The sequence below is a fragment of the Pollicipes pollicipes genome, unplaced genomic scaffold (assembly GCF_011947565.3).
Source record: "Pollicipes pollicipes isolate AB1234 unplaced genomic scaffold, Ppol_2.1 Scaffold_4881;HRSCAF=5763_pilon_pilon_pilon, whole genome shotgun sequence".
Lineage (NCBI taxonomy): Eukaryota > Metazoa > Arthropoda > Thecostraca > Pollicipedomorpha > Pollicipedidae > Pollicipes > Pollicipes pollicipes.
In genome coordinates, this window is record NW_023596576.1 from 48,414,349 (window position 1) to 48,441,665 (window position 27,317).

The window sequence follows — 27,317 nt, forward strand, 5'->3', positions numbered from 1 at the left end:
GAAAAACCTGCGGGAGCTCAATTTAGCCCCCAGCCGAGCGCGTGATAACGAAGACTCGCGCAGACGAGCCTATTAAAATGTCAACGCGCTGTATAAAAAAGGGGGCCATTCCTGTGCTGACCGAGAATAAGTGTGGTGACGTGGGTGCAAGGGCATGCGCATGCTTGGAGAGGGCGTGATGGGGCGCCGAATGCATGAAGTCTGCTAGGATTAGTTACGGCCGAACGGCCGAGGAGGCTCCCAGGATTGTTATCCAGAGGGCCCTTACCAACGTAATTCGCCAGTTGTGTGGGATCCCTGCTAACTGGGCGTATTATCAATGCAACTGGCTCCGTTTTCGCCCCGTTTAGATATCGTCATCAGCTGAAAAAAGGAGGTGGAGTACCGTTGTTAAGGGCACTCTCCCCGCACAGCCATGTCCGGGGAGACAGCCGTCCATGGTGCCTGACCGGACTTACCATCCCGCCCCGGTCACCCGCCTCATCATAGCTCTGTGGCACACATGAGTGTGAGTTGATGTCGGGTGTACAGAAGTCACAACGTGCCAAGTCGTTCGCCAACATCATCAGACTCGTATGCTGACCGCGGCCTCTCCAGTATAAATTCTCTCTTGTCTTCGATTCCACTGTTCTCGCGACACGCTTGAGCGAAGACCGTCGGTCCCGTCCGCCAGGGAGGGTGGCGATGGGGCGGCCTCGGTCCGTCTCGTCCGATCGGTTCCCACCAACCGGCAAGGATGGGTCCGCTCATCATTAAATGTGTGTTGTCTAACAGTGGACTGTCGCAGTCTTGTTTCAAAATGGTCTGGGATGAAAGTACTTTTTGCAGTATTACCTCCAATCAGTATCGTCATACGGGAAACTTGGTTTCGTCCCACTGACCCATATAACTTAAAAAAAACAAATATCATTCCGTACATCGTTGCGAAACCACAGACGATGAGTGTCGCCACAATGGGCTGGCGCTATATATCACAAATTAAATTACACACACACACCTTCCACTTACCGCACCCGTTCAGGCTGTTACACGTTCTTTGCAGCTTCATGGCCGCAAAATCGATGCATGTTCCTTGTACATTGCCCTAACTTACGATTACACGGAGCTCCCACGGTAGCTTTGTCACCTAGTTACACGCTTTCGAAACCCTTCCTCATCCTCGGCGATTTCAACGGCCGCAGCTCAGCTCTGAGTAATGGCACTTTCCGAAAAACGTACGCATTTTTCATTACTGACTTTACTCATTAATAATCAAGTCATTTCGACAACACCTCCTATCACCAGTGCTCTTGCTGGAAGCCTTGCTCAGTGTAGCTGTTCCGGAAATTACCAAGTACGCTTCGTGGATCTTGCAAAAGGCCGTTTTCGTTCGCATGCTAATTATTCTGCTTCCGATATTACGGAAGACTGAAATGCACCATTTTCCTTCATGAACCTCCAAAATGCTATAAAATCCGCCGACATTACCTCAGCAGGCAATTGTCCATCGCACTATTTTCCCATCATTTCTCTAAAAATATGCTTCATTTCATGTCGGCAATCTTTAACGATTTGTAGCGATCCCATTTCGATAAAGGCATGGAGAGACACTATCATTTTATCGCTCCCAAAACCAGGGAAGATGACAAAGACCCATAAAATTACCGCCCCATTACACTTAATAGCTGTCCAGGAAATTTTTTTGAGCGGATGGTGGTAAAGCGCATCTTTCGGACCGTAGAACAAGACTGCCTGCCTCCAAAAAAATCAGCGTGGTTTTCGACATGATCCAGCGCAATAGACTGCAATCATGCCGCTTGAAACTGACATTAGACGTTCCTTTAAAAATCGAAATCACAGGACTGATGGTTTCCTCGACATTAGCCGAGCTTACAACATGGTTCTTAAATCTGCACTTGCTTTCAAACTCCATCACTTAGGGTTTAAAGGCCAGTCAGCCCACTATTTCATTGGACTTCTTTTCGGCATCAGACCATTTCGTGTGACATGCATCTCCACCATTCCTGACTCATCTAGAGAACGGCCTTCCACAGGGAAGCTGCATCTCACCGATTTTGTTCAATTTCATTACGAACGATTTCTTCACCACTTTTTGCGAACGGTCGCGCAATCTGGTGCTCGGAAACTGAGTACGGCAATTCGCTGTCGCGGCTCCAAGCCGCCTCAAACAAGGTGCAGCAGCGGTCAGAGCGTTACAGGTTTCGCTTCCCCGCTCCAAAATCAGCGGTTATGATTTTCAGCAGAAATAGGCGTGGCGCTCCCAACTTTCGACTCCGATTACATGAACACGAACTTTCCCTTCGTTTCGTCTTTCAAATTTCTCGGCGTTGTATTTGGCGCAAGGTTAACGATGCCAAAGCACGTGGAACATGTTTGCTCCAAATATCTAGAGACTTCGTTTTTGAGATGCATATCCGGGTTATGGAACGGTGTCGGCCGCCACACGTTATTACTTCTGTATAATTCCTGACTTTTCCCATCACTGAAGGTGGCTCCTTGGTATATGTGAAAGGAAGCTAACGCGCTCTTCACCCTCTGTCCACCATACAATCATGGTCTTGCGAATTGCCCAGGGAGTTCTGCGCACTTCTCCATCTTCAGCGCTTGGGGTTGATGTACACATTATGCCCCTTGCTCTCTTAAGAATGGAACAAGCATTACGTTATATAACAAAAGTGCGACAAAATCCCAATCCCCTATAATTAAAATATGTACATATCTTGCCTCGAATTCGCCACAGCCACAAAGGATCGGCGTAACGCCGGTTAGGACTGGTCATAGCACCTATGACCACCGTCTACAGTACCACTCTTCAGTTTGTTTTACCGTCTTCTTCCCTGTCACCTGCTTTAATAGTACCACCATGGCAGTCAACCCTTCGAAAAGTTTTGTTTCTTTCTGACGACCCCAAATGTCACAATTTGTGTTGAACATGTGTTTAATCGTTTGATTGCCACTTATCCAAATATTTGCTTTGTTCACACCGATGGCTTCTAGGCCAATAACCACACCGGATGTGCAGTCATTTGCAGTGAACATTATCATAAAAATGGTTGGTTACCGGATGGCACTTCACTTTGTTTGGTTGAATTATTTGCTCTTCTTCCTGCGTTACAACATATTCACCAACACATCGATACAACGAGGACAACAGTCACTCTGTTCCGATTCCAAGGCACTTGTACAATCACGTATCGAACCAGATTCCACCCATTACCGCCTTGTTATCATCAGTCTTTATCATATATCAAACACACAGGGCATGAACATCATTTTTTGGATTCCGGGATATAGGTGCATCACGGGGAACGAGCGGGCTAACTAACTAGCCAATTTTCGCATAATGACAAAACATTTTTGCCTACAGCAATGAACTGATATCGCCAGAACGCAACTTCATGACATTAAACCAGACATTTCCCCTGGCCCTCAGCACGAGGGCCAGGGGGAAATGTCTGGCGAAGATTTTTTAAAGCGAAGATTTTGTCCTTCGTGATCCGTCCCGCTCCGGAGGCGTCTCATTTCCTTTCAGTCCAGGTCAACATCATCTCATCATCTTTACGTCGACATTGATGTTTTCGACAGGACCGGCACAACCACCGCAGACCACAGCCCCGGCCACTCGGCCGCAACCAGCCGGTTGATAGCACGGGTCCTGGGGTGCCGGTGTTTACGCTTGTGTCGCACTGCACGGGGCTCGGGTTATCAACTGAAGGCAACAACAGGGCAACCACTACCACTTTTACCTTACGTTACCGAACATAGTGACGAGCGCGACAGCAGTAACTTTTGACGTTCAATACACTAGACAAGTCTTTGTAGTGCCCAGTGTTCTATTTTTCCGGCTCCAAACATTTGAGAGATCATGCCTTCGCCCCGTCACCGGGCCAGTAACAGTTGATCAACCCCCTACTTTCTCCTAGTGGGAGCAGAGAAGATATCTGGGACACGTTCCAGACTGTGGAAACGTCCGGCGTTATAAACGGAACAGCGTGCCTGTCATCAATGAAACAGTCTACATCTCTCGCCATTCATCCGACTGCGTCGCAGACCGGTCGCGCGGCGGCCTGTCGGTGCTCAGCCTGCCTGTAATCGTTCGATCATTTTAGCATCAATCTACGCATCACTCCCTGCTAACGAAGGGCTGGCTCGAGATGCGTTCAACCCACGCGTATCATTTAAATCGCCTAGCGGCGTCACAGCTCGCGGACAGGCCCGTGACTCCACTGCGCCAAGCAGCTGAATCGCGAACGCCGCACCCTAACATAACCCCTGCTTCCTGCTGGCCGTACAACCACTGGGATGTCCTCTGGAGCCCTACTTCCACTGGCTACACAACCACTAGGGCGTCCTCTAGACCTCCGCTACCGCTGGTCGTACAGGCAGCGCGGCGTCGGCGCGGCCCAGTAACCTGTTTGACCACTCCGGACGCGGCTGCGGGCAGTAAACGGCACGGAGCAGCGTGAACCCGCGCCGCACTCGCGCCCGCGCGTGACGGCGCGGCGCTAGCGTCGGGCTCACGACAGCCGCGTACGGGCAGCTCACCGGCCGCGGCCAGAGACGGTGTCGGGCGCCCGGCGCGGCGGCTGGGTGGGACCGCGGAGCGCGCGAGTCGCCGTGTGAGGAGACGACGGCGAGGTTGGACTGGGGACTGACTGCGAACAAGTGGTGACGCGGATACAGCCGAGAGGGACTTCAGAAGGCTCGGCAGTGTCAGGTGAGGAGGGGCGGACGAGGGGGAAGAGTCCAAGTGAATCGGCAGCATCAGGTGAGTGCGGCAGACGAAATGGAAACGCTCCCATGACCTGACAGTGCCAGGTTAGAGGGTAGACCGGTGAAAGGGAAGGCGTTGTGCAGCGGCCGGCGCTCAGCTTTTACCGGGCGATAACGGTAGGGTTGGAAACCCCAGCCTGGCAGTTCTCGGTTGGTCACGCAACCACCGGCGATATGGTAAGAAGGATCGATGCCGCGAGACGTATGTGGGAGAAGTTTCGTTCCCGTCCATTCACTCGACTGTGTGATGCCAGGAGCCGCAGTTGTGGCTATCGAGTTTGTTCCGCTTTCTGACAATCCATAAATGAGCCGAACACAGCAATGATAATATACCGCACAAAAACGGGTCCCAACCTTAGCTCACTCTTTGGCTCGCTGTCCAGATTCCAGCCCGCTGGCCAGATTCTCGCCCTCGATCCATAGCCTTGCCGCCCGCGGTCCACATTCCCTTTTTACAGCGCTACTGCCCGGGCGCCACGCACAAGTGCTGCGGTTTGTGTGCGGCACGTCCGTTAACAGCTGCGATGATACGGTTGGAGCCGCGAATCGATCGCTGGCCTCTGGCTGGCGCTCCTCGCGCCGGTCGGCCGTCTCCAGATATGTACTGCTTGTTGGAATAACAAGAGACAAGATGAACAGAAGTCCTTGTGGCTACGTAACCTGGGGACGAAAATTGGGCGTAAATAATGAAAACCTACACAATCGGCAGGGTGCATCTCCACAGCAAGTGTACGCGCGACCAGCGCGACATCACATTGTGAATCGCGCCATTGCCCCCTACATTGCCTATTGAGGCATGACGCTCTCGAGTCCCTGGGTCCCAAGACACCGAAAAAACGTGCAAACCCTTCAATAAAACAAAATCCGTTTTCCGGCACGTGTGCACGTGACCCGTGTGACCTAACATTTTCACCAGGCGACTGTCAGTTACATTTTTTATCAATGCATACCGTTTCCGTGCCGCTCCAAGCCATGGATGCCGAGATGTGGCAAAATACGCGAACACAGTTGAAAACAGCAAAATGCACCTCGCCGGCTCGTCTAAACACGACACGTAGCCCGTGTGATTGAAAATTTGGTGCCATCCAATAGCCCACTCGATTCACTATTGATACATGCCTGACACGAATCGCTTGGTGACATAACTGTCGAGATGTGGTGCAAAACGTGAAAATGGGCATAAGCTTAAAAATCCATCTTGCCAGCACGTGTGCACGTGACACGTGGTACGTGGGACTGTGCATTTGGAAGGGCACACTTTCCATTGAATAGCCTACTGAAGCGTGCTACTCTAAGGTCACTTCGTGCCCTGATTGCCGCGATATCGCGGAAACGTGTACACCCGTCGAAAATAGCCAAATCCATAGTTCAACTGGTGGCCACTATGAGACGTGACACGGGTGATAAATCATTGTCATCTTCCCCGTTATATTCCTTATCGGAGCGTGCCACTCCCAAGCGTATCCGTGTCCTGGGTGTCCAGATGTGGCACAAGACGTGTAAGCCCGTGGAGGAGAGAAAACTCATGCTTGTGCGCCTGGCACGTGATACGCGGTTTTTGCGTGGCTCGTCTTTTTGTGCCACTCCCGGGTCGCTACGACTTGTTGAGATACCGGTGCGAGATGGCATAACTGGTCGGAGGCAGCGAAATACGGCAACAAACCACGGGTACAGGCGGCTGTTTGGACTTCAAACCACCACCAATGGCGGCGGGAGACGGGACAGCGCCGTTTCCTTTGTTCCTTGGGTTTTTTCCGTTCCGTAGGGCTTTTACGTTCCGTTGGGACTTAACAACCTGGCATGCAACCCATTAGTCTTGGTTCATTTGCGATTAAATCATTTCAAAATGTGATCAGCAAAAGAGTCGTAAGGAGACAGAATGAATTGGTCAGCACGTTTTTGCAGTTTTCAGTACTCCATCCCTGACAGTTGCTGGCGGTAGTTGGCGGTAGCGGATGGCATTGCCACCAACTTTTAAAACTTAGCAGCTCGCAACTTGTCCTACAATTTCCAGCGCAATGGTGCGTTGCAAATCTTGCGACGCACGCTGAAACTGTACGCACCGCAATTGCGAATGTTGGGAAACTAAACTCATGCCTGTACCTGCTCTGGGAGTCGAGATGTGACCCAAACGTAAAAAGCCGTCAAAAACGGCTAATTCCGGCTTTCCAACATGTCTGTACGTGCCATGTGTCATGTGGCGCCAAAAGCTTACACTTATCCGATGGACCAGGCAATAATCTATGTGGCTGTGCAGCTTTTGTGTCGTTACGGCACTTCATTATAGAGATATGGCTCCGGGAGTGTACGCGTGTCTTGCTGTCGACTGGTGGTCGCGGAATTTGCGTCGAGACACAGCAAGTCAATGAATGACCGCGTTCAGGAACGTCTACTGCGTGACAAACCCACACTCGACGTGATACCAGAATAAAAGTATCTGTGCGATTTTTGCGATAAATGTCTTGCAGCGCCTGAGCAAAGCACACAAGCGGCGTGACCTTGACAAAGAGATGGTCACAGCATTAAGTTAGTTAAGTTCTTAATTGATTTTCCATCTAAAAGCACGTCGTCACTAATCGCAGATAAGGTTACACACAATACGCTACTGTTTTGTGCACATACACAAGGATACTTCAGGAGCTTTTCCAGAATTTCCCACTAACCGCAAGTGGCACCGTTCACCCACAAGTGCCGTCATGTCCCCTTTCGGCCCTTCACACCGCTCACTCTTCATGGTGCGTTTCAGCTGGCGACAGATTGCACCGAGCATGTTGGTAACGCGACGCGCACAGCTTGACGGACCGTTGTTTATGCGAAAGGGCTGGTATTTGCAAACGTTGCTGTAGCCGACAGCGTTAAAGTACATTTTCCACAGTTAGAAATATTGGAACAAGCAACCGACATGATGACAAAAGGCTCCCGAATAACTCCTGGCATGCTTTTAAGCTGAAAGACTGCTACAGACAACACAATTTTTCTATCTAGTAAATATGCTCCTCAATGCGTCGTTGTTTGGCACGGTCATCGCGCCTCACACAACATTGATTGAGAGCCAATTGACAACCGTTAGAAATGGAAACCGTGCTCACAAACGAGAGATATGAACGACTTATGAACGATTTTTGTCTTAGCCTTCATTGACCGATCATCGATAGAATGGCAGGGTCTGAATGGCGTTACTATGGTGTCATGGATACCTGGGTGAATTTGAAATAGTCGGCAAGAAGTAGTCTGCACACCTTTACGATTGTGCAGCCCAGGAGCTAGATGGATTCAGGTCTAAAGAAGGGCAGGGCTGTGAACTGCACCAAATGGTCTTCAAGATTGCTATTTCAGTACCCTAGACATGATCGCGATTTCATTACCCTGTACAAGATTGGTATTTCATCACCCTAAACAAATGTGAAATGGTCCCTTTAAGCAGAGTGCATATCCAAAAGAGCACGAAACAACCACAAAGTGCGGGCTGATCAAAGTGCCGAAACGTCGGCATCACCGGTCTTCGGCTAGCTGTGTTCCTGCTAGTTGCCAGTCTAAGAAAACTGACACGTGCCTTACATTCACTCATATTGTCATCTCAGACATGACCTCGCCAAGTATGCTTCCCTGTACTCTGCATTTTGTTCTGCATCTCAAGCCACCCGAATCTCAGAAGGCCCAATGCTGATGATAGGATCCTCTCCGACACAAAAGTTTTTAAAATGCATATTTTAAGATGGGCGTGACTGCATGCTCGTGGACTCCCGACTACATCACCTGTGTGAAGTCCCTGTTACACTTGCTGTTGTGTTGGCAATGCAATAGAAAAGATTGGCTGTAGGCATCATAAAATCACCAAAAGCAGGACGGTTTAGTGATGAGTTTTTATCATATGCGATCGCGTGCAGCGTTACAAAGGGAACTCACAACAGCGAAAATAGCGATTACAGCGAAACATCACAACATGATTAACTGGATGCTGATTAATTGATATATTAAAATTTGTAAAACACTCAATTGAGCGATGATATATTACACTACGACACAACCTTCAAATATGCACGAATACAGAATTGTGATGGAGATGCATGGGAGGATCCAGGATTTTATCAAGGGAGGGGCCAAATTCCACTGTCGCGCCCCCTAGAGCTCGGTGTCCCCCCTACCTTTACAAATAGGTCCCGGGATGCGGGCCATCTTATTTTCTTTTTTCAATGGGTAAAATACCTCCCGCCAGAATGGACCGTTGGATTTAGTCCACCCCATTTCTATAGGTCAATTTTCTTGTATTGTTATGTTGAACTTTAAGACATACGGCTGTTTACGGTGCCCCTTTGGTGTAGCCTGAACATAAAGATTTTATGCATAAAAATGAGGGTTTTGGTGCCCCTTCACCATGAGATCTTGGTGCCGCTTCGGCCAAAGGAGGGTAATTTGGACCCATCGCCTCTACCTCTGGATCCGTTACTGTAGAAATGCGATTCTAACATTAAAACTTCCTCTGGATCCGCCTCTGTAGAGGTGGGATTCTACTTTTAGAACATTGTTATCTATTCAACCATCACATTTCAGCAACGTGATATCTGACGAGAACAAACCCAGCACTGGTGGAGCAGGTGGGCGTGCAAACAATTGAGAAGGCAGGAAGCAGTACCCGGCTTTTGATGCTACATCCAGTCATTCTGAAGCCGGTGATATGGGTCGGGATGCCAGTCACTTTGGCAGCACCAAGTCGGATAGAACCCAACCACATTCGTATCTATCTTGCGGCGTGGAGCCATTAACTCGTTCCAACTTTTCAGACCCGGCGGACGATATGACGACCCGCCAGACCTTCAGCATCGTCGACTACTGCGTGTTCGGAGGTGTTCTCCTCTTATCGTTGCTCATCGGCGTCTACCATGCCATCCGCGGCAAGCATACGAACGAAGACCTGCTGCTCGGTGGCAGGAAGATGTCCATCATACCGGTGGCCGTCTCCATCATGGTCAGCTTTCTGTCAGCCATCCTCATTCTGGGTAAGACAGGGCCGAGAACCAGATGTATAAGTGTCGTGCTACGGGCCGGAGGACGTTAGGAAAGGGAATCCAGGATCAAATATCGCTCGATCCCGTGTGGAAGTCCAGTATATATGCCTTAATTAAAAATATTATATTTATCTATTTAGCATAACGTGGACATAAAATCTGACATATCATGTGCTTTACGAATTACAAGATATGAAGACCATAGCTGATATAGTATACTACAAACTGAAACACTCAAATGTCACTCGATTACACCATCCCCCCGCAAACCGCACTTCTCAGGGACGCGCCCGTATAAATTTCACAGCACCACAGGCATCCGTATGGGGTCTGGGTCTGCAGCGGCGGAATGACTTTCCCATATTTCAGCATGTGCGCCCGAAACGTCCTGCGGGCTCCTCCTGCCGTTTCAGTACGTTTGGTGAAAACACAACGAGAGCTCTCTGGATCACCAACACCGGCGGGCAAACAATGCGCAAAATGCAAACACCGGCGGGAAATGGAACCTGCTCGTTCGATGTCGAGCTGGATTCTCGTCGTCCGCTCACGTGCAGGAGCGATGTCGTACTAACCGAGCTGCGCTCCTTCGGGCAGGCTCGCCGGCGGAGATGTACATGAACGGCGCGCAGTACTGGATCTGCGTGCTGGCCTACGCCGCCCTCCTGCCGGCCGTGGCCATCCTCTTCGTGCCCATCTTCTACCGCTGTGGCATCACCACCGTCTACGAGTACCTCGAGTTCAGGTCAGTGACGACCGCCGTGTCGGCCAGGCCAGCTCACCACTAGTTTGAGCATGCAGTGCTGAGCGTTGTGTATTTCACACACGTGTGTCACGTTGGTCAGTCCTTCCAGACTCGGCTTAGATACAGCGTGCCACCTTGTGTCCTCCACTTATTGTTGGATCAGACACGTATGATTTGATCAGTAATACCAGTTTTCACCAAATCCTTCTGAAAAGCTCAGAATTTCTGTTTAAAGTAGCCGTTCCTGCAGGAGAAATCTTATTGGACTCTCTCCTCTCCACTATGAGAGTATCACATTTAGTTTGCCTCGGTTTGTACGACGTGTGTGTTCTGTAATGGTTTCAGCACGCTGATTTGTCCCAATATTGAGGTAACAAATCTCACGGAGGCTTGAAATACTATGTTGAGAAAAATAGACATGTGAACATGAAGATATTACCTTGCGAATTCTACCTAAAACATCATACTAAGGCCTTCATTTCCCACCCTGGCGCCTACCACAGCGGCTCTTTTCGAGGCGTACTTTGGGATTGGGAATGAGAGTTCACATAGTCCATAGTGACGTACTGGTTCAAACTTAAATAAATGCGCCACTCGTTAACGGCCCCGTGCCGCCCGCTGGACCGATTACAAATGTTCTTGAATTTGCACCAGTGGAGGTGCTACGGCGGTTGTCATGACGACAACGATCGCGCAACTGCAGGAGAAGCGTAGTACTGTTATAAAGCGTTGACGGCGTAATTTGGACTCGAAAATTATTTAAATTGATATCTTAATTATGTCTTGACCGTGCTGCAGTGACAACACCCAGCCTCATGAGTAGGTGTAACTAGTCCTGAAGTTTGTTTTATAGCATGACTATAGTATGTTTTTAAATACGCCAAGAAAGCATGCCAAGGTTAAACACTCACTTTATGCGACGTTTGTGCTGCGTAGATGCAATTATTTGATTCAGGTGCATCGAGTTTATTGCAGTTGCAATGGTGTGACGATAACCTTTACTCCAGGTCTGTGGTTATCCTAGTTTGGAAGTTTAACCGAAAAGCAACCTCTGAGGTCTTGCTTAAAGCTGGACTCCGAGTTTTCTGCTCCAAAGCAAGGTTTGCTTTGGTAAACATCCGGTGCATAACGCACAACCTACCAGAAGGCCAGCGCTGAGCGATGCAGAAGTTCTTTGGATGAACGTTTGTTTTTGAGATATTTGATGTCTGCAACTTGCAATAGCCTGGTTCTTCATTATTTGAGGAGCTTTTTTACCCTTTATGAGACTTAATGCAGCCTTACCTTCACTCAACTACGCAGCTGAGACATTCCAAGACAAAGCGACAGGGTATAACACCCAAATTTCATATTTTGATTAAAATTCTTACAGGGGGTTGTCTTATGCCCTGAAACCAAGTGTACAATTTTGAGAAAAGCGGAGCAACGCTGAAAGGGCTAAATGGCCTCGGGTATTTTTGAGAGGCCAGCAAACAAAGACCTCTTAGAGTGCCTATAAGACGACCAATAATTATTCAAATGACACCAAGCTACGCATTGCCTAACTTGCTATGCAGCATTGTATCTTTTGACTCCTTTCGAATTTTTCTTCATTTAATTTTCAAGGCCGTGAAAGCGTGGCCAAGAGCTACGTGACCTATTTTGAGCGTATGGACATTTACAATGTTAATTTTTGCCGCATAAGTTGCGAAGCATTTTTTCTATGACGGGAAGAACTAAGAAAACTGCGTCTTTGTTCCAAAAATCTTACACATTTGTTCCAAACCAGCCATGCGCGGGTATCTTAGCGATTTCTTAAATATCGCTGGAGCAAAAGCCATTGTCGTCAAGCATGTTATTGGTTGGGAAAATGCATCATTTCACCGTATGCTCATGGTACAAGTGTATACGAATGTAATAGGGGTCCCTCCGTTCCCAGCAAAATTGAGCATAAATTGCATTGCGGTAAGATAAAAATAAGCAAGCTAAATCCTAGTCAGGTACAAAATAGCACCGTTCACGTTTCTCATCTTCACACAGGGCCCGGTCGAGTGATCATGGCAGTACCACAAAGTTGCGGAGGAGGGAGGGGGGTGGGACAAGTAGGGCAGCCTGGTGACGCCACTGCGAATGACAGGGAAACGTTGCGTACGTTGTAGCTTTTGATGAATTGGAAGGAAAGCATAGGTCAGCATTTCCGAGTCACAAGCGGATGGTCGATGGGCTGCTTCTCCAGCCCACTTCTCGCACCGCAAAAAAGCTACGAAGGCGAAGAGTTGCATCTTGTCCGGCGGGGTACAAACAAGGAGTGGTTCCGTGTAGATGGGCAGGAAGAGTCGTCAACTAAAAAGGCCATATGACCTCTTGCCGGAGGTCAGAAAAACCTGAGCATTCCTGACGCAAAGAGAATGTAAAACTTTTTTGCGGGTCGAACCGGGTGATCGGGTAAGCGCGACTGTGCAACAGTCCAGCAACTCGATGGAACCACGAACAGAGTGCAAAAAAAGACTTGTCTTGGAGAACTTACGTGAAGTGTATGACGTCCACAAGCAAGAATAAAAGGCTTCTATTGGTTTCTCAACATTTCCTGCACTTCGCACCCGGCATGTATGTGTACATATTACCAAAATTGAACACTGCTCATATCCACTCCCGGCGTTCCTGATTTGAAATATAGTTAACTCCTTAATCACGCTCTATGCGACACAGGAAACTGTGGCCGCATGATGGAGGATTGTGAGGACTGTCAGGTTAGGGAGGAAGTAATGGACTTTCTTAGCTCGACTTTTAATGGATTTGTTATATCCTCTCGGACAACTCAAAAGATAGCGACAAAGAGGGCACAACCACTGATGGTGATATGGATGGTGAGATTCGGCATAAACAGTGGGTGGGTACGGACTTCTGTACGCTACTGGAAATCATCGGTACAAAGGGAGACATCATGAGATCTCTTAGCCAGCAAATCGCAGCAAATTTACCGGACACCACGTTGTAGCTCATGGCAGGGTCTGTGTTTTGTCCACCTAAAGGCTGCTGCCAACGAGGGCGAAGTGGTTGCTCAGGGCGACTTCTCTGAAATTTACCCATTCGTTTTGCAAGACGCGGCACATGGCCTCCACTGGACTGTCCTCAGTGCACTGTGCATCCGTTCGTAGCATGCTGACGGGAGGAACGTGTGCTGCGCCATCGCAGCTACTGTCTCATCTCTGGTGGTACAAAGCATAACAACACTACGGTTCGTGCGTTTTTGCAACGACTTGTACCAGATCTTCGCGCCTATGTGTCCAAGCACAACAGCCTTTATCACATGGACGGCAATGCCGCTAGATACAAAAATAAGTACAACTTCATTCACGTGTGGCACCATGAGGCCGACTTTCGGGTGTCCTGTGGGGAACATTTTTGCCATGTCGCATGGTAAGGAGGCCTGCGGCGGGCACGACTAAGCGTGCATAACGCGAGAGAACCTCAGGCGCACCCAAGATGGCCAAATATGACGGCGGGGGACGTGTTTAGATTTCTGTCGAATAAGCTGGTCAGCAAAATCATGGTCATGTGTACATCTGAAGAGGAGGTGCCGAGCGTCGCGAACCACCACACAGAGCGAATTTTAAAGCCATCACGGTGAAGGGCACACAGAGCCTTCAAAAGTTCTTACCAGTGACATCGATGACCCTGAGGGCTCACCACCTGTCCACCGACGCGGGACATGTGGTAACGGTTGGACAGTATATGTGACTGTGAGCTTTCGGAGACCAAATATGTGGGCGAAAGCCAGCATGTCGAAGGAGTTGACTCGCAGATGAGTGGATCATGTCACGCATTAAGTCGCTGTGTTGCATGATTTTTTCGAGTCAAGTCAGTATACCACGCCATTGCAAACGACTCATGGTGACATGTGATTCGCTGCATGTGCAGCTTACACGCACTGATGCGGGTGCACATGTTTAGAGTCAGATATGAATATGCAAATACAGTTCGTATTGAAAGCTATTTGATATTTTCCCCTCGAGTTAAGTACAATTTGAGTAAACACAAATTTCAAAAGAGCCAAAAGACGCATTAGATTACTGCAAGTTCAATTCTGTACACTTTAGATAAAATTATTCGAGCCACGGATTTTCAAAATTACGCATGTTAGTCGATCTCCTAAAAATGCTGAGGCTACAACTTCTCGGCCGTTGCTCTAATCGTTCTAAAAATGGAACGGCTGAATTAGGGGTATAAGATAATCCCAAACTGATACTTTCAGCGAGATAAAGAAAAAATGGGGTGCTATTTTGACAGCTTCATCTGTTGATTGCTCTTGGAATCGGCGAGCTAACATGTGCTCATTTCAATTGAAGCAACTTCAAGGTCGGCTGCAGAGTTACAGTTATTTAATTTTCCGTCGCCGTGGTGGAAGTTTTTCAGCTATTCCACGCTACGTACTACAGCGCCAAAGCTAGCCGCCATCTTACTGGGTGGTGTTTTTCACGTGCCGACGGCGTCCGCTGGTCGGATCTGGTCCCATACGTGTTATAACTATACGCGCCGGCAGTCTTGGCTGAGAAATATTGTGGGTAGCACGGGGAAAATGCTGTAATACGCAGTACATTCCTATTCAGATTCACCTGGGCAGCAATGTTGGTCAGGGGCGCACCTACAGATTCCGTGGGCTTGCCCCCTCACGAAATGGCAATATTGAAAGACTCGTTTGACTCGGCTGCCTAGAGTCTTAATGACCCTAGCTTGCACTCTGCACTCGAACTGGCCTTCTTCATGGGTAGTGGCTATGACTGCACTCGAGCACAGCAAATGTCCAAAAGTCGTTACATTGGATCTAATACGACAAAGAACATCGCTAACCAAATATCTCAAGCCCCTTTGTGTTTCTCGTCACGTATTACTTAGGGCCAGCAGCCATGTAGCCAAACACAAAGGAACACCACGTGAGGGTGCTTTAAGTGGTGCTTCTCTCGAAAAAGAGAACATGGCGCTAATAAAGCGATGACTGGCACCAAAATTAATGTTCTCGTGCATCAATGTTCTCCATGAAACAAATCACTGAGATGTTGTCATGATTTGACCGCACAAACCATCTCCTAACCTCCAGCTAAGTACAGGTATGCACGGATACTATGTACAGGTTAAATAACCTGATAGTACAAACCATCTCATAACCTCTAACTCTTTCCAGGTTTGAAAACAATGTCCTGCGAGCTCTGTGCGTGCTGATCTACCTCGTCCGGACGTCCCTCTACATGGCCATCGCACTCTACGCTCCCAGCCTCGCTCTCAGCTTCACCACCACTCTGTCCCTGGAGGCCAGCATCATCGGCACGGCAGTCGTCGGCACCCTCTACACCACGTTCGTGAGTTGCATGGCAGCTTGTTCGAGTAGTTCTCGACGGATGTGGGATGCTATTTCACTGCCAAAGCTAAATCATAATTGTTTGCACATGAGGGCGAGTTGGACATAGCAATACATGTGCTCAGTGAGGACTTTGGGCGATAGTGCATGTCCCCTTCGGAATGGGAGGGTCGAGGGACAGGACATGGTTCGCATCCTGATTTCAACCGTGGAAACTGCGGTGTCTCTCTTTCTTGAGTATCATCTATGGTCTCTTGCTTTGTCTGAAAGAAAGCCACACGGCACCACCAAATGCTTCTCTATCCCATGCCGACTAGCGATGCATCGTTTTGTTATTTGACATGGACCTTCAAATTTATGCTTAAGCTGCGCTTGGTTTTTTCAGAGCAGCCCACCAATGGGAATGCAAATTACTGGCGGGAACGCGTGGGGGTACAGGATCCCGGGGCAACGGGCCACTGGGACCCAGCTCATCACAAAAGGGCCCAACCCTCTCCTTCCCAATTTTAGAACAATTCGGTTCTGACCACCATATTTTCAGACAGATCCATTGATCTCGATTTTTCAAAAGGCATGGGCTTGTGAAACAACAGCACTCAGATCTGGTAGCAGTTGTAAACCTTTTTTGACGAGCCGAACGTGCATGGAATTTTGGCTTAAGCTCGAGCATTTGTTGCCGTTGGAACGATTGCCTGATATGTGTACACACCAACTTCTCACAACCGAATAACTGCTTGCCCCATCCGACTCTTATCACCTTTTTCATTACAGAAGCTCAGCTCGTCTTTCTTTGCCCAATTTGTCACACGGAAGGCGTGCATTTTTTTATTTTTCTTCAGTGCCTGGCGCCGTTTCAATAATAGCCTGACACGCGTTTCCAAATTTTCTAACTTATACCCAGCTTTCACCAACGTAATAACGCCTGAGGTGGTCTGTGACCCATTTTTATTTTGGTGTCATTTTATATAGCCACAACAATTTGAGTAGTATCTGCACCTTTGTGCACCTCTTAAAGTACCAAACTATTCAAACTGGAATTGGGTCTCTATGGGTATCGTTAACCTTTCCAATAGCGGCCACAACAAATCACCTATATCTTTCAGAACCTTATGTGCCCTAAAATTTGGGTAAAAACGTGGAAACCGGCAACGCCGTTTTAAAAGCAGGATTCCGCCCAAAACATTAAGACCAGAATTGACTTATGTATGGGTGTCATTAGCATTTTCAAGGGTCATAGCACATCACAGATTTATGTGGCCGCACCCGGATTCCGCCAGTCGGTCCGTCAGTCTGGGCATCCAGTTTTGCCGCATTTGCGCATTCCATCAGAGTAGAGTATGGCTCTGAAAGCTTCATTTTCGACACAAAACCGTGTTTCGGTTTTTGTATTCCTTTGTGACATTTTTTCTTCGCGCTGTGCGATTCAAAAACAGCCCTTCAAAAAAGGCCCTGGAAGCTTCAAGGTTAAAAGCCTTGTAAAAGAGACAACCTGGACTTACCGTACCTCCGACTTGGACTCTCATAGGCCCTGCTTTGGACACATCGCAACCCCAGGTTCAAGACAAACGGTCCATGAGATTTTCCGGGGCCAAGGGGTGTGGTCCCCCAAACCCCATGGGATCTTCAGCCATGCCCTGAGCGTTTAGCGTGCCCTGAGAAGCCAGAGAGGTACATCGGTCGCTGGGGGTTCCTTGGTGGCTAGAGCGTCCATTGCTGGCTTACCAGGCCCCTGAACGGCAAGCGGCTGACTGAACAAAGAGCCCTGGACGTTTACTCATCTACTGGGCGTCCAGAGGTCTTCAAAAAGGTTGGAAAGACACACAAGACACCGAAAAGGCCCAGGAGCAGCCAAAAGGGCTCCTGAGCGATAAGAGTGGCGAAGAGCATCCTGAGCACATAATAGCACTTTCGGGTGTACAGAGGGTCGCGCGTGCACTGCTAAATGGCCCTGGCGACCAAACGGGCCGCTGTACGAGCTAGTGGATCCCGAGTGGCCGGATGAACACTTACGTGGCCAAAAGGGTCCCTTGAGCAATCAAAGGTGCCCATTGGCGACTGAAGTGGCCCTGGGCAGCCAGAGAAGCCCCTGAGCAGGGAGAGAAGAATGTTACCGGTCAGGAACTCCTCAGTAGCCATAGGGGCTCTTCAATGCCCCAAAAGGCCCTGAGCAAATAAAACGGCCCATCAGCTACAATAGAGGCCGTGAATACCAAGGACCCTGAGCACACAATGCGATGCTGGAGCCGCAAAACCGCCCTTGGGTAGCCGCGAGATCCCCTTGGTGTTATGAAGTGATTTTGAAAGGCGAGAGGCCACCAATGGACCTTCAAGCGACCAGTGCGCCCCCACTGGCCAGAAATGACCCAACGAACGGCCAGAGGGGCTCGGAGCTGCCATATGGCGTCCGCTGAGCATGTAGGGGGGACTAATGTGCTACTGCCTGATCTTCTAATCTACTAAATAAACTCATGCAGTGTTTCTCATTCAAAACACTCATTTTTATTCGAGCTATGTGAGACGAAGGAAGTCTTCCCTAAGGATCCTTGGACATCAGACCCCTAACCTTTTGATTTGTCGCGGCCATGGAGTCCTCCACTCGACCCCCACGGGATCTCTAGCTATCACACATGTCGCGGCGAGCGTTTGCCCGCGAAGTGCTTCCCCATGTTGAAGCATGCCGACTTACAGCTTGGCGTCTCGTCCCACAGGGTCTGAAGGTCATAATCTGGCATCTGGTTCTCAGGGAGGTCTGAAGGCCGTGGTCTGGGCTGATGTTCTGCAAGCTATCGTCATGGCCGCTGGAATGGTGGCCATCATCATCCAGGGCGCCATCAACGTGGGAGGCTTCACCAATATCTTTTATATCAACGCAGAACACCAGAGAATGACATTCTTTGACTTTACCCTCAACCCTTGGCAAAGGTAATGACTGTCTCGTGGAGCACACCACAAAGTTACGGCACATGATGCTTACGCATCAGTGTCGTTGCCACAGTACCCAGTTGTTAAAATCATATCGGCATGCAGCTGTCCACGCTTATCCGACGGGGGGGGGGGGGTCCGCAGCGGGAAAGCCATGAGAACTGTGTGTTGAGAAATGAGAACAACGCCAGGTCGCCAACGCTTAGCCCGCATACATCAGTGCCGTGTCCCCCTCCGCACCCCTCCCCCGTCCAAAGTGCAACATAGGACAGCTTGTGACTTTCCATCCATTTATACTAAAAAGCTACAGATAACTGCAGGAATATGCCCTGGGCAAGCACTCGAAACGTCTGGTGGATGTTTGCGAGTAATGGGACAACCGCCACACCGCTTTCAGGCACAACTTCTGGAACCTGTTCTTCGGCACTCTGTTTCTTTGGACGACCGTGTTCGGCGTAAATCAAAGCTCCATACAGCGCTACCTTAGTCTGCCTACCCTCAGGGCCGCCAAAGTGTGAGTCAGTATCTGCCGGACCTGGACACAAGTTGCAACTGTCAACGAAAGTTTTGCCGTATAAGGTTCCACGCCGGTATAGTATGTATTTGGTGTTCCACTGCACTGGATAGTTCAGTAGGGCAGTGGAGTGGGGCAGGGGTGTTCTTTTCCTTAGAAACAAGTAAGAAAGTAGTTTAAGTCGTTGACGATTGCTTCTGACAGTTTTAATAACGCCAATTTACATCAATAACGAAACAAATGATACAACTGAATGCCAAGTCTTGCCCAGCACTTGCACCTCCAGTCGTTCAAATGTCAATGCAACATGTTAAGTCGTCTGTTGCAGGGCGTGTCTTCTTAATGCTCCGGCCATTATTCTGTACATTACGCTGGCATGCCTGACCGGCCTTGCCATCTTCGCCACGTACGCCGACTGCGACCCGCTCAAGATGGGTCTCATTGAGAAGAAGGATCAGGTGCGGGCGGTACAGTGACTCCAACAGCACCTTCTGACACATTTGAACGCGCAGCTCAGGCTTGCACGCGACGCACAGTCGGATTCATTCCGTTTGAATCGCAACCATCACATGTTACAACTTGCAGATTGTCGACTAAACCGTGCATACCTCACTAACAGGCCAAAGTGTTCAGATGAACCCAAATGGACTAAGTGAGATAAAAAATCGTGCCTGGATTCAGTTGGCAGAAATTTGTACCCCCCTCACATTCCCATTGTCCCCAACGATTCATGGCGTATCTTTTTCCATGCGGTTTCTCCGCAGTCTGAAATATTTCTGCACAGTTTTATCCTCACCACGGACCCAAAGAAAGGCCAATCGCCTGGTAGTACCAACGCTGCGACAGGTTGTTAGTTCGCGAGGTTATGGCTTAAGACAGGAAGGCCCATGGCATGGTTTGCATCTTCAGCAGAAGCTTAGTGAGCGAGCGACGATGATTTCAAATGTGGCGTCATGCGGTTGTTCATCTTTGTGATTATTATGATTATTTTAAGGCATGTTTTTCGTTAGTCGTCTTCCCAACGCTGGAATCATGCAGAGACGCCGATTACGGCATGTAATACTGCATCGGAGCACAACATATCGGAGCGCTTCTCAACAGGGGCACAGAAGTGAGGAAGGCTATGCATAATCTAAATAATGATGTACAGTAAGAATGGAAATTCCACATGGCAAGCTGACACAAACGCTGTTGGCAAACCAATCTGCACGCGTCACAAAAGCAAAGATATGTTCAACTGCCGCGCCAGGGTTAAAAAAATAACTGATGTTTCAGCTGGTGCCCTACTTCGTGTTGGACCAGATGTCCTACATCACGGGTCTGCCGGGCCTCTTTGTGGCCTGCATCATGTCTGGAGCGCTCAGCACTATCTCGTCCGGCCTCAACTCGCTAGCAGCCATCACCTGGCAGGACTTCCTCAGCAACATCAGCTTCTTCAAAGACATGTCGGAAGTCAGGCAGTCGTGGACAACACGCCTTATTAGTAAGAGCCTATTTACTGCCTGCGAAGCATCGTGCGAATATGTAAAATCAAGGGGCGTTGTTTCACACGTCCGCGGGCAGTTCAACCAAACAAGGGGGAACTTTGTGGAAATGTTTAATTGTCATCATGAGTATGATATCAGTAAAAATTAGTTAATCGGCATTAACCCGCATAGTCATCCGTAACCAAAGTATTTTACACTAACTACAGTGCCACAAGGTCAGCCACAACAAGCTCCACTCGACTATGAACTTGTATGAGACGTTTGCAAGAACTGGAATGAGACTGCGTCGCCAGTACAGAACTGTTAGACATGACATTAGCATTGCCTCGTTGTCACTTCGTACGAGTGCATCGTGCAATGTTTTCTGTTACAGGTTTATTGTACGGCTGTCTGGCTATTGGCTTGGCCTTTATGGTCAGCCAACTGGGAGGAGTGCTCCAGGCGTCGCTGGCCATTAATGGAGCCCTCAGCGGTCCAATTCTGGGCGTCTTCTGTCTGGGGATATTTGTGCCGTTTTCCAATGGCAAGGTAGGCAACCATGTCCCTGACCTAATGTCATAAAACGAAACTACGACAAACGTGCCCCTAAATCGTGCTTTGCCTCACAGGTCAGAGAAAGGTCAACTTTAAATCCGTTTTCGAATGGCAAGGTGAGTAACCATGTCCCTGATCTAATGCCACAAAACGAAACTACGGCTAATGTGAGTCTGAATCGTGCTTGTCATACGGGTCGGAGATAGGTCAACTATGAATCGGTTTTCGAATGGCGCAAGTCATTCGCGCACACGGCGTACGCGTGAAGCTAAACAGCGGGTCACACCGGGAGCGGAGCGGGTGAACGGAACGGGAACGAAACGGAACGGAGCGTAAAAACTATTAAATCCTTATGTAGCTGGTCGACCGGTCTGGAAACAGCGTTAAGTCTGGCAACAGCGGGCGTACGCTCATCACTGAGCGCTGGCTCAGCGACTCGCGGTCCCATCCGCTGTTGGCAAACAATGATGTGCATTGAGAAAATTATATCTGGTGTTGACAAAGGTATAGCTACCAATGGCTCATCAAACTTAACGAATTGTGACATTTGCTATGTTTATCTCTAACCTTTTGGTCAGAAATTCTGCCACGATGGGGAGTTGTAACTTTATTTGTTGACTGACTTAAAGTTGATTACAAATAACACAGATCAAGGTGTGCCCATTCATTATCGGAACCAAAGGCTTAGGACCTGGGGAGGGGACTTTTGGTGGCCTTGGTAGCAATAGTAATCATAAGAATTGTTTCCAGGCACTCAGGTGTGAAGACCACATACCAGACCACTAGAAATATAGAGAAAAATACACGAATCGGATCCATACTGAAAAGCAAAAATGATCAACATGACACTGATGTCAAACATGAGGCACGTACATTCAAAGAAAAGTTAATCAACGTGCCATTAATCTGCTAAACAACTTCTATCAATGAATCATAAGCAAAACCAAGGACTTGGGACAAAGGGAGCTTGAGCACCATTGGTAACGTTATTTTCAAGCGCCGCAGATGTGAAAATCGCATACTAGACCATCCAAAATTTAAATTAAAAAACGCACGAATTAGACCGACATTGTAAAGCTAAGCTGCCTGTAATGATGCCGATGGTAAATATTACGCACAGTTATTAGCAACACGCATAGAACCCATGTTGTTCCTTTGAGTGCCAATGAAATAAAGGAAACAGTTTCAAATGAATTAATATTGCTCGCCTTTGTCGACAACTTTAAGCTATCATTTAACCACTATCAAAACCAAAAAATTTGGTGGTGGATGTAGAAATCGATAAAAAACTGGGAAAACACAATACTTGGGGAGCACGTTTCGGGGCGTATGCACCATTGGTGATCACGAGCATTGTTTTTAAACACTGAGGGTGTGAAAACCACATACTAGACCGTTGAAAAGCGTGGATAAAAAGCATGAATGTAACGCAAGCTGAAAAGCAAACATGACAGTAGTGATACTGATGGCAAATATTAGGCAGGACCATTAATAACAGGTATTGAATCACCGTTGACTCTTTAAGTGTCAGTGCAATAAATGACACAGCTACAAATGAATGCATGCTACTCACCTTTGACGACAGATACAAATGAATGTATCTTGTTCACCTGTGATATCATCTCCATTGTACCTATGTCCGTGACGTTGGTGGTTTGTTCAACGATTTATTCAGCGACGAGATCCGATTTCTCTGAAAACGTGCTATATGATAAACTGCGGCACGAGAGCATCGAAAATGACATTTCATTGAAATTTACCCGTATTTTTTGATGTCATGGAACTCATCATTCTTTGAGCGTAAATTTGATCTCCAAAGGTGACCTCGAACTTTCGGGATTGTTTACGGACGCGAAATACTGTGTCGAGTATTCTGATTCACAAAAGTTTTACATCAGCCCGTATTTTCTTCGTGATATTGAGTTTTTCGTGAGTTGACCTTGATATCATCTTGAAAGTCACGTGATATTGCAAAATGAACGGTATCGTCGATGTTTTCATGCATCATTGACCATCTGACGTGCTATCAGAGAAATCAGAACCCGTCGCAACATAAATCGCTGAATAAATCATCCAGTTCACGGACATCTACGTGTGCTGCGAATTCTGACCGAAGGCTTTCCTTTTTGTGTTGTCTTCATATGACTTGTGTGCCACATCCTGCACCCATCGATACATTTTGATAGGTTTCACAAGTTGCGCAATCTGTTTCGTCGCTCCAAAGTGGCATCTTAAATGATCGATGAAGACAAGTCAAACGCTCAGCATAAGAAAGCTCTAGCAGATTAAAAAGGCCCATGTATCAGGCACCACATTTACAAAATATTAATAATCCTATAGGTATTTACTTAGGCGGCACATTTTGTCTCCGCAGAGATTAATAGCTGGAAACAGCACTATTGTTGCTGTCAAAAGCTGGACAGGCTATTCAGTGAATTTTCACAATGCAGATTGTACCTGAAAATGTATTACTTCCAAATGTATGACAACATGTGCGAAACGATCAGTGCATTCATGTTGGCCGAATGCCAGTAATAGGATTAAACAGTGTCAAGAGTTATGAAGTGTACAGTGAGTCCAAGGTTCAAACACACCCGAACACTCTACTTCTCACTCAGGAGTGTTAACTAGGTAGGCCCTAGGTACTTTTAATGGACCACCTAAGTCAAGAACCTGTCATACAGGGAATGTCTTATATTTGAGGATCATGAGGCAAGCATCAGATATGATTAGGTAAGCTCAATTATAAAGATTTGTGTGCTTTTAAGTAGAAGAACTGCTCTAGACTACACAATTTCTCTCTCCATTAAACATGTTATACAATCGGTCATTGTCTAGTAATGTCATCGCACCTTGGATGACATTAATTGGGTTAATTGGCGGATGTTTTATCTGGAAGCCGTGCTCACCAACGCCAGAGATCAACGACTCGACAATTGTTTTGTCTTGGCTGTAATCCCCGCACGGCTCATAAGATGGCAGCGTTTTAACGACGGATTATGGCGTCATGAATGCCTGGATCATGATCTTGAAACAGTGCCCCCGACATAGCCTGCACATCTCCGCGGGCGTAGAGCTCAAGAACAGGTGGGTTTAGGTCTTAAGAAGGGCAGGGATGTCAACTGCTCCGAATGATTTTCAAGATCGCCGTGTCAATATAAAACCCGGTTCAAATATTGAACACTCCCTTTAATACAAAACTTAGCATGCTATTGTAGATTAGGTGCACCAATATTGACTGCATTGCTAATACCATGCAACATTTGGCCTAGGTATGTTTTCAGGGCTATGGTGCCTAGCTAATTATGCCTGAAATTTAGTTCAACTGATCGCAAGGCAAGCACAAATTTACCTGTGGAATGCAACAAAAGCCGTATCTCCGTGGCAAATGGGCAAAATGCGATAAGCATAGCTCCCTGCAAAGTTCATGCCCCTCAACAATTTCAATGCCAATAGAGTGCCACTGACATACAAAGGCTATGGGGTCTACGTGGACCGTATCACTGCATTGACACACCCGTTTCGTGAAGAAACATTGAATTTACCTCACAACTCGCTGAAAAGTGTCGTACTGCGTAACCAGCCATACCAGACCTCCAATGGGAGAAAGCTTTTTCAAAGCAAACTTGATTTGGCCCTTGAACGTAACTGTGTTAGAGACGACTGGAACAGTGAATGGAATAATTTACAAGAACAGAATTCACTGCAAACGAGATATTCGCCACCCTGTGTTCGCTACTTTATCGGTCTCAAATTGTACCACTCCTGTTCGCGCTCTGCTTGCGTTCCGTTCAAAAAGATAAATAGAACCCATCTTTTCAACATAGCCCAATCCCACCGAGCGGAGCGGGTCTCCGACGTACTGTTACGTCCTCACACTGCGAACGTAGAAAGATACGAGTTCCATCCACCGGGCAATTCACATGCACAGCATGCGACGACCTGGGCGGTCGAGCGCACGGCCGACTGGGGCTGACCTAGCATCGTGTCGTTCCGGCAGGGTGCGGTGGTCGGTATGCTGACCGCCGGCGCCATCAGCACGTGGGTGGTGTTCGGCGCCTACGGCTCGGGAAAGCGACCCGAGCCGCTGCCCACCTCCATCGCCGGCTGCACCGGCAACATGACGTCGCTTGTCTCGTCCACCACGCCGCCACCCATTGACACCAGTCCAGTGCCAGCAGTGGAAGAGGATGAAAGGTATGGTGCTGACACAGATTCCCGGCGGCTTGAGAGTTTGGGTTGATTGCTGTTTGGGTGAATGCATATTCATGCCATTAGGATCTGGCTCAAAATATAACGAGACTTACCACGCTCCCTAATTACGAAGCGGCTTGTTTTGTTAGCTTAAAAAGAAGGCATCTACTGATTAGGCGGTGTTCACCAAACAAATCAGGCTACCTTTAAGCATAATTTCGCCTCGTTTTTAAGGCTAAGGCAACTGACACTCAATCTCACTCTCAATCAAACTATCCCACTCTCAATCAAGCTATCTCACTCTCAATAAAGTTATCTCACTCTCAATAAAGTTATCCCACTCTCAATAAAGCTATCTCACTCTCACTCTCACTCTCACTCTCACGCTCACTTTCACTTTCACTCTCACGCTCGCTCCACGAGCAAGACGCAATGACGCCAAAACATAAAAGGTATGCATCCTTCAGCCCGCTATTTTTTTTCAGCTTTCTCCACCAATACTTTTACGGCATCTCGTACCAGTTGTACAACATGATCGGCTGCCTCATGTGCGTCATCATCGGCTCCATCGTCAGCCTGTTAACAGGTCTGTACGGACAACTGCGATGCACCTGACATTGCTTCTTCGATTTGTTTGTGATCGAATTTTGATAAAGCTAGTCTCATTTTTCGTAAATTTCTGAGGGCCCAAGTTCAGTCTGCCTTGTAATACATTATTCAGACAGCAACACAGGTAGATAATGGTTCGCAGGTATGGGGAAGCTTGCGAAGTGCGAGTGGTCTATAGCCAAAACGGGTAGACCAGCAGTAGTGTCTGTTGCGAACCAGATGTGTTCTCAGTTGTTACTCGATGCTGCTCGACCGGTTCCATCACACAGAAACAGCAAAAAGCCGTCGGTGACATCACAGCTTGCATTTCTTTGCTGACCTGACCTTTTTTAGCACGAATCTGTGACACTTGTATCTAAATCACCATTCACTCTCAGGATGCAATCGACGGGAGGTGAGCGAATCGCTGGTGAACCCCCTCGCTTACAAGCTCTTCAACTGGATCAACCGCTTCACACGTGACGATTCCTCCGACCCGCGATATGCCGCCGACAACCCCATCTTCACCATGCCCACGTACAAGCAGACTGAGGCGAACTGATATCATTTCGTTGTTGAATCACATGTGATGTCACTAACCAACCGAACAAAAGCCCGTTGGCCAGCCGCGAAAGTGTGCGACTAACCTGGCAGATGGCAGCACCATCTCCCACGCGAGCGCCGGCACCGCGCGGACTTAACGCGGATGGCTGGCCATGTACATCCAGCGTGCACGCTATTGGTATTCTACGAATCCACAACGGCGTGCAAGTTCCGCGAGAGCCAACACGCCGCGTGCGATGTGTGGGCACCTGCGGACGATGTGCTCTGCCATGCCGTGGTTGGCCTGGCAGGAAGGATGATGCGTTTGGGTGTAGCGGCTGGTACTCGTGGTGGTCGGCTGTGTGTGTGTGTGATTGCTTGTCATTAAACGATGTTCGCACAAAAACTGGCGTCTGTGGTGGAAATGGGAGGCGTTCGAGCATGGTTGTGAGAATAAACAAAGTGGCTAGTGATTCGGCGATTGGGAAACACATGGCGTGTTTCATTACAGCGTACAGGTAATCACATCTGTGACCAGGTCTTTCGAGCACCGCAGCTTTCTTCACAAACTCATTTAGGAGTATGCAGAGGGAAGAAGCAATTGTTGGCTGCCAGCTTGGAATGGGATCGAATATCGATTTTATGGATGATGCGGATTCGAGTGTTCATGATTCAGATA

General features: G+C 48.2%; 1 protein-coding gene across 1 annotated transcript; it reads left to right on the forward strand.

The window, feature by feature from the left end:
- The first annotated feature begins 4,573 nt into the window (after positions 1-4,573).
- Positions 4,574-27,102, forward strand: LOC119101524 (sodium-coupled monocarboxylate transporter 1). Its single transcript, XM_037224873.1, has 12 exons — positions 4,574-4,717; positions 9,555-9,770; positions 10,374-10,521; positions 15,683-15,857; positions 18,600-18,778; positions 19,176-19,292; positions 19,621-19,750; positions 20,568-20,775; positions 21,153-21,307; positions 25,314-25,510; positions 25,993-26,093; positions 26,494-27,102. Exons 2-12 carry the CDS (start codon positions 9,569-9,571, stop codon positions 26,655-26,657), a joined length of 1,776 nt encoding a protein of 591 aa, XP_037080768.1. The 5' UTR covers positions 4,574-4,717; positions 9,555-9,568; the 3' UTR covers positions 26,658-27,102.
- The last annotated feature ends 215 nt before the right edge of the window (positions 27,103-27,317 follow it).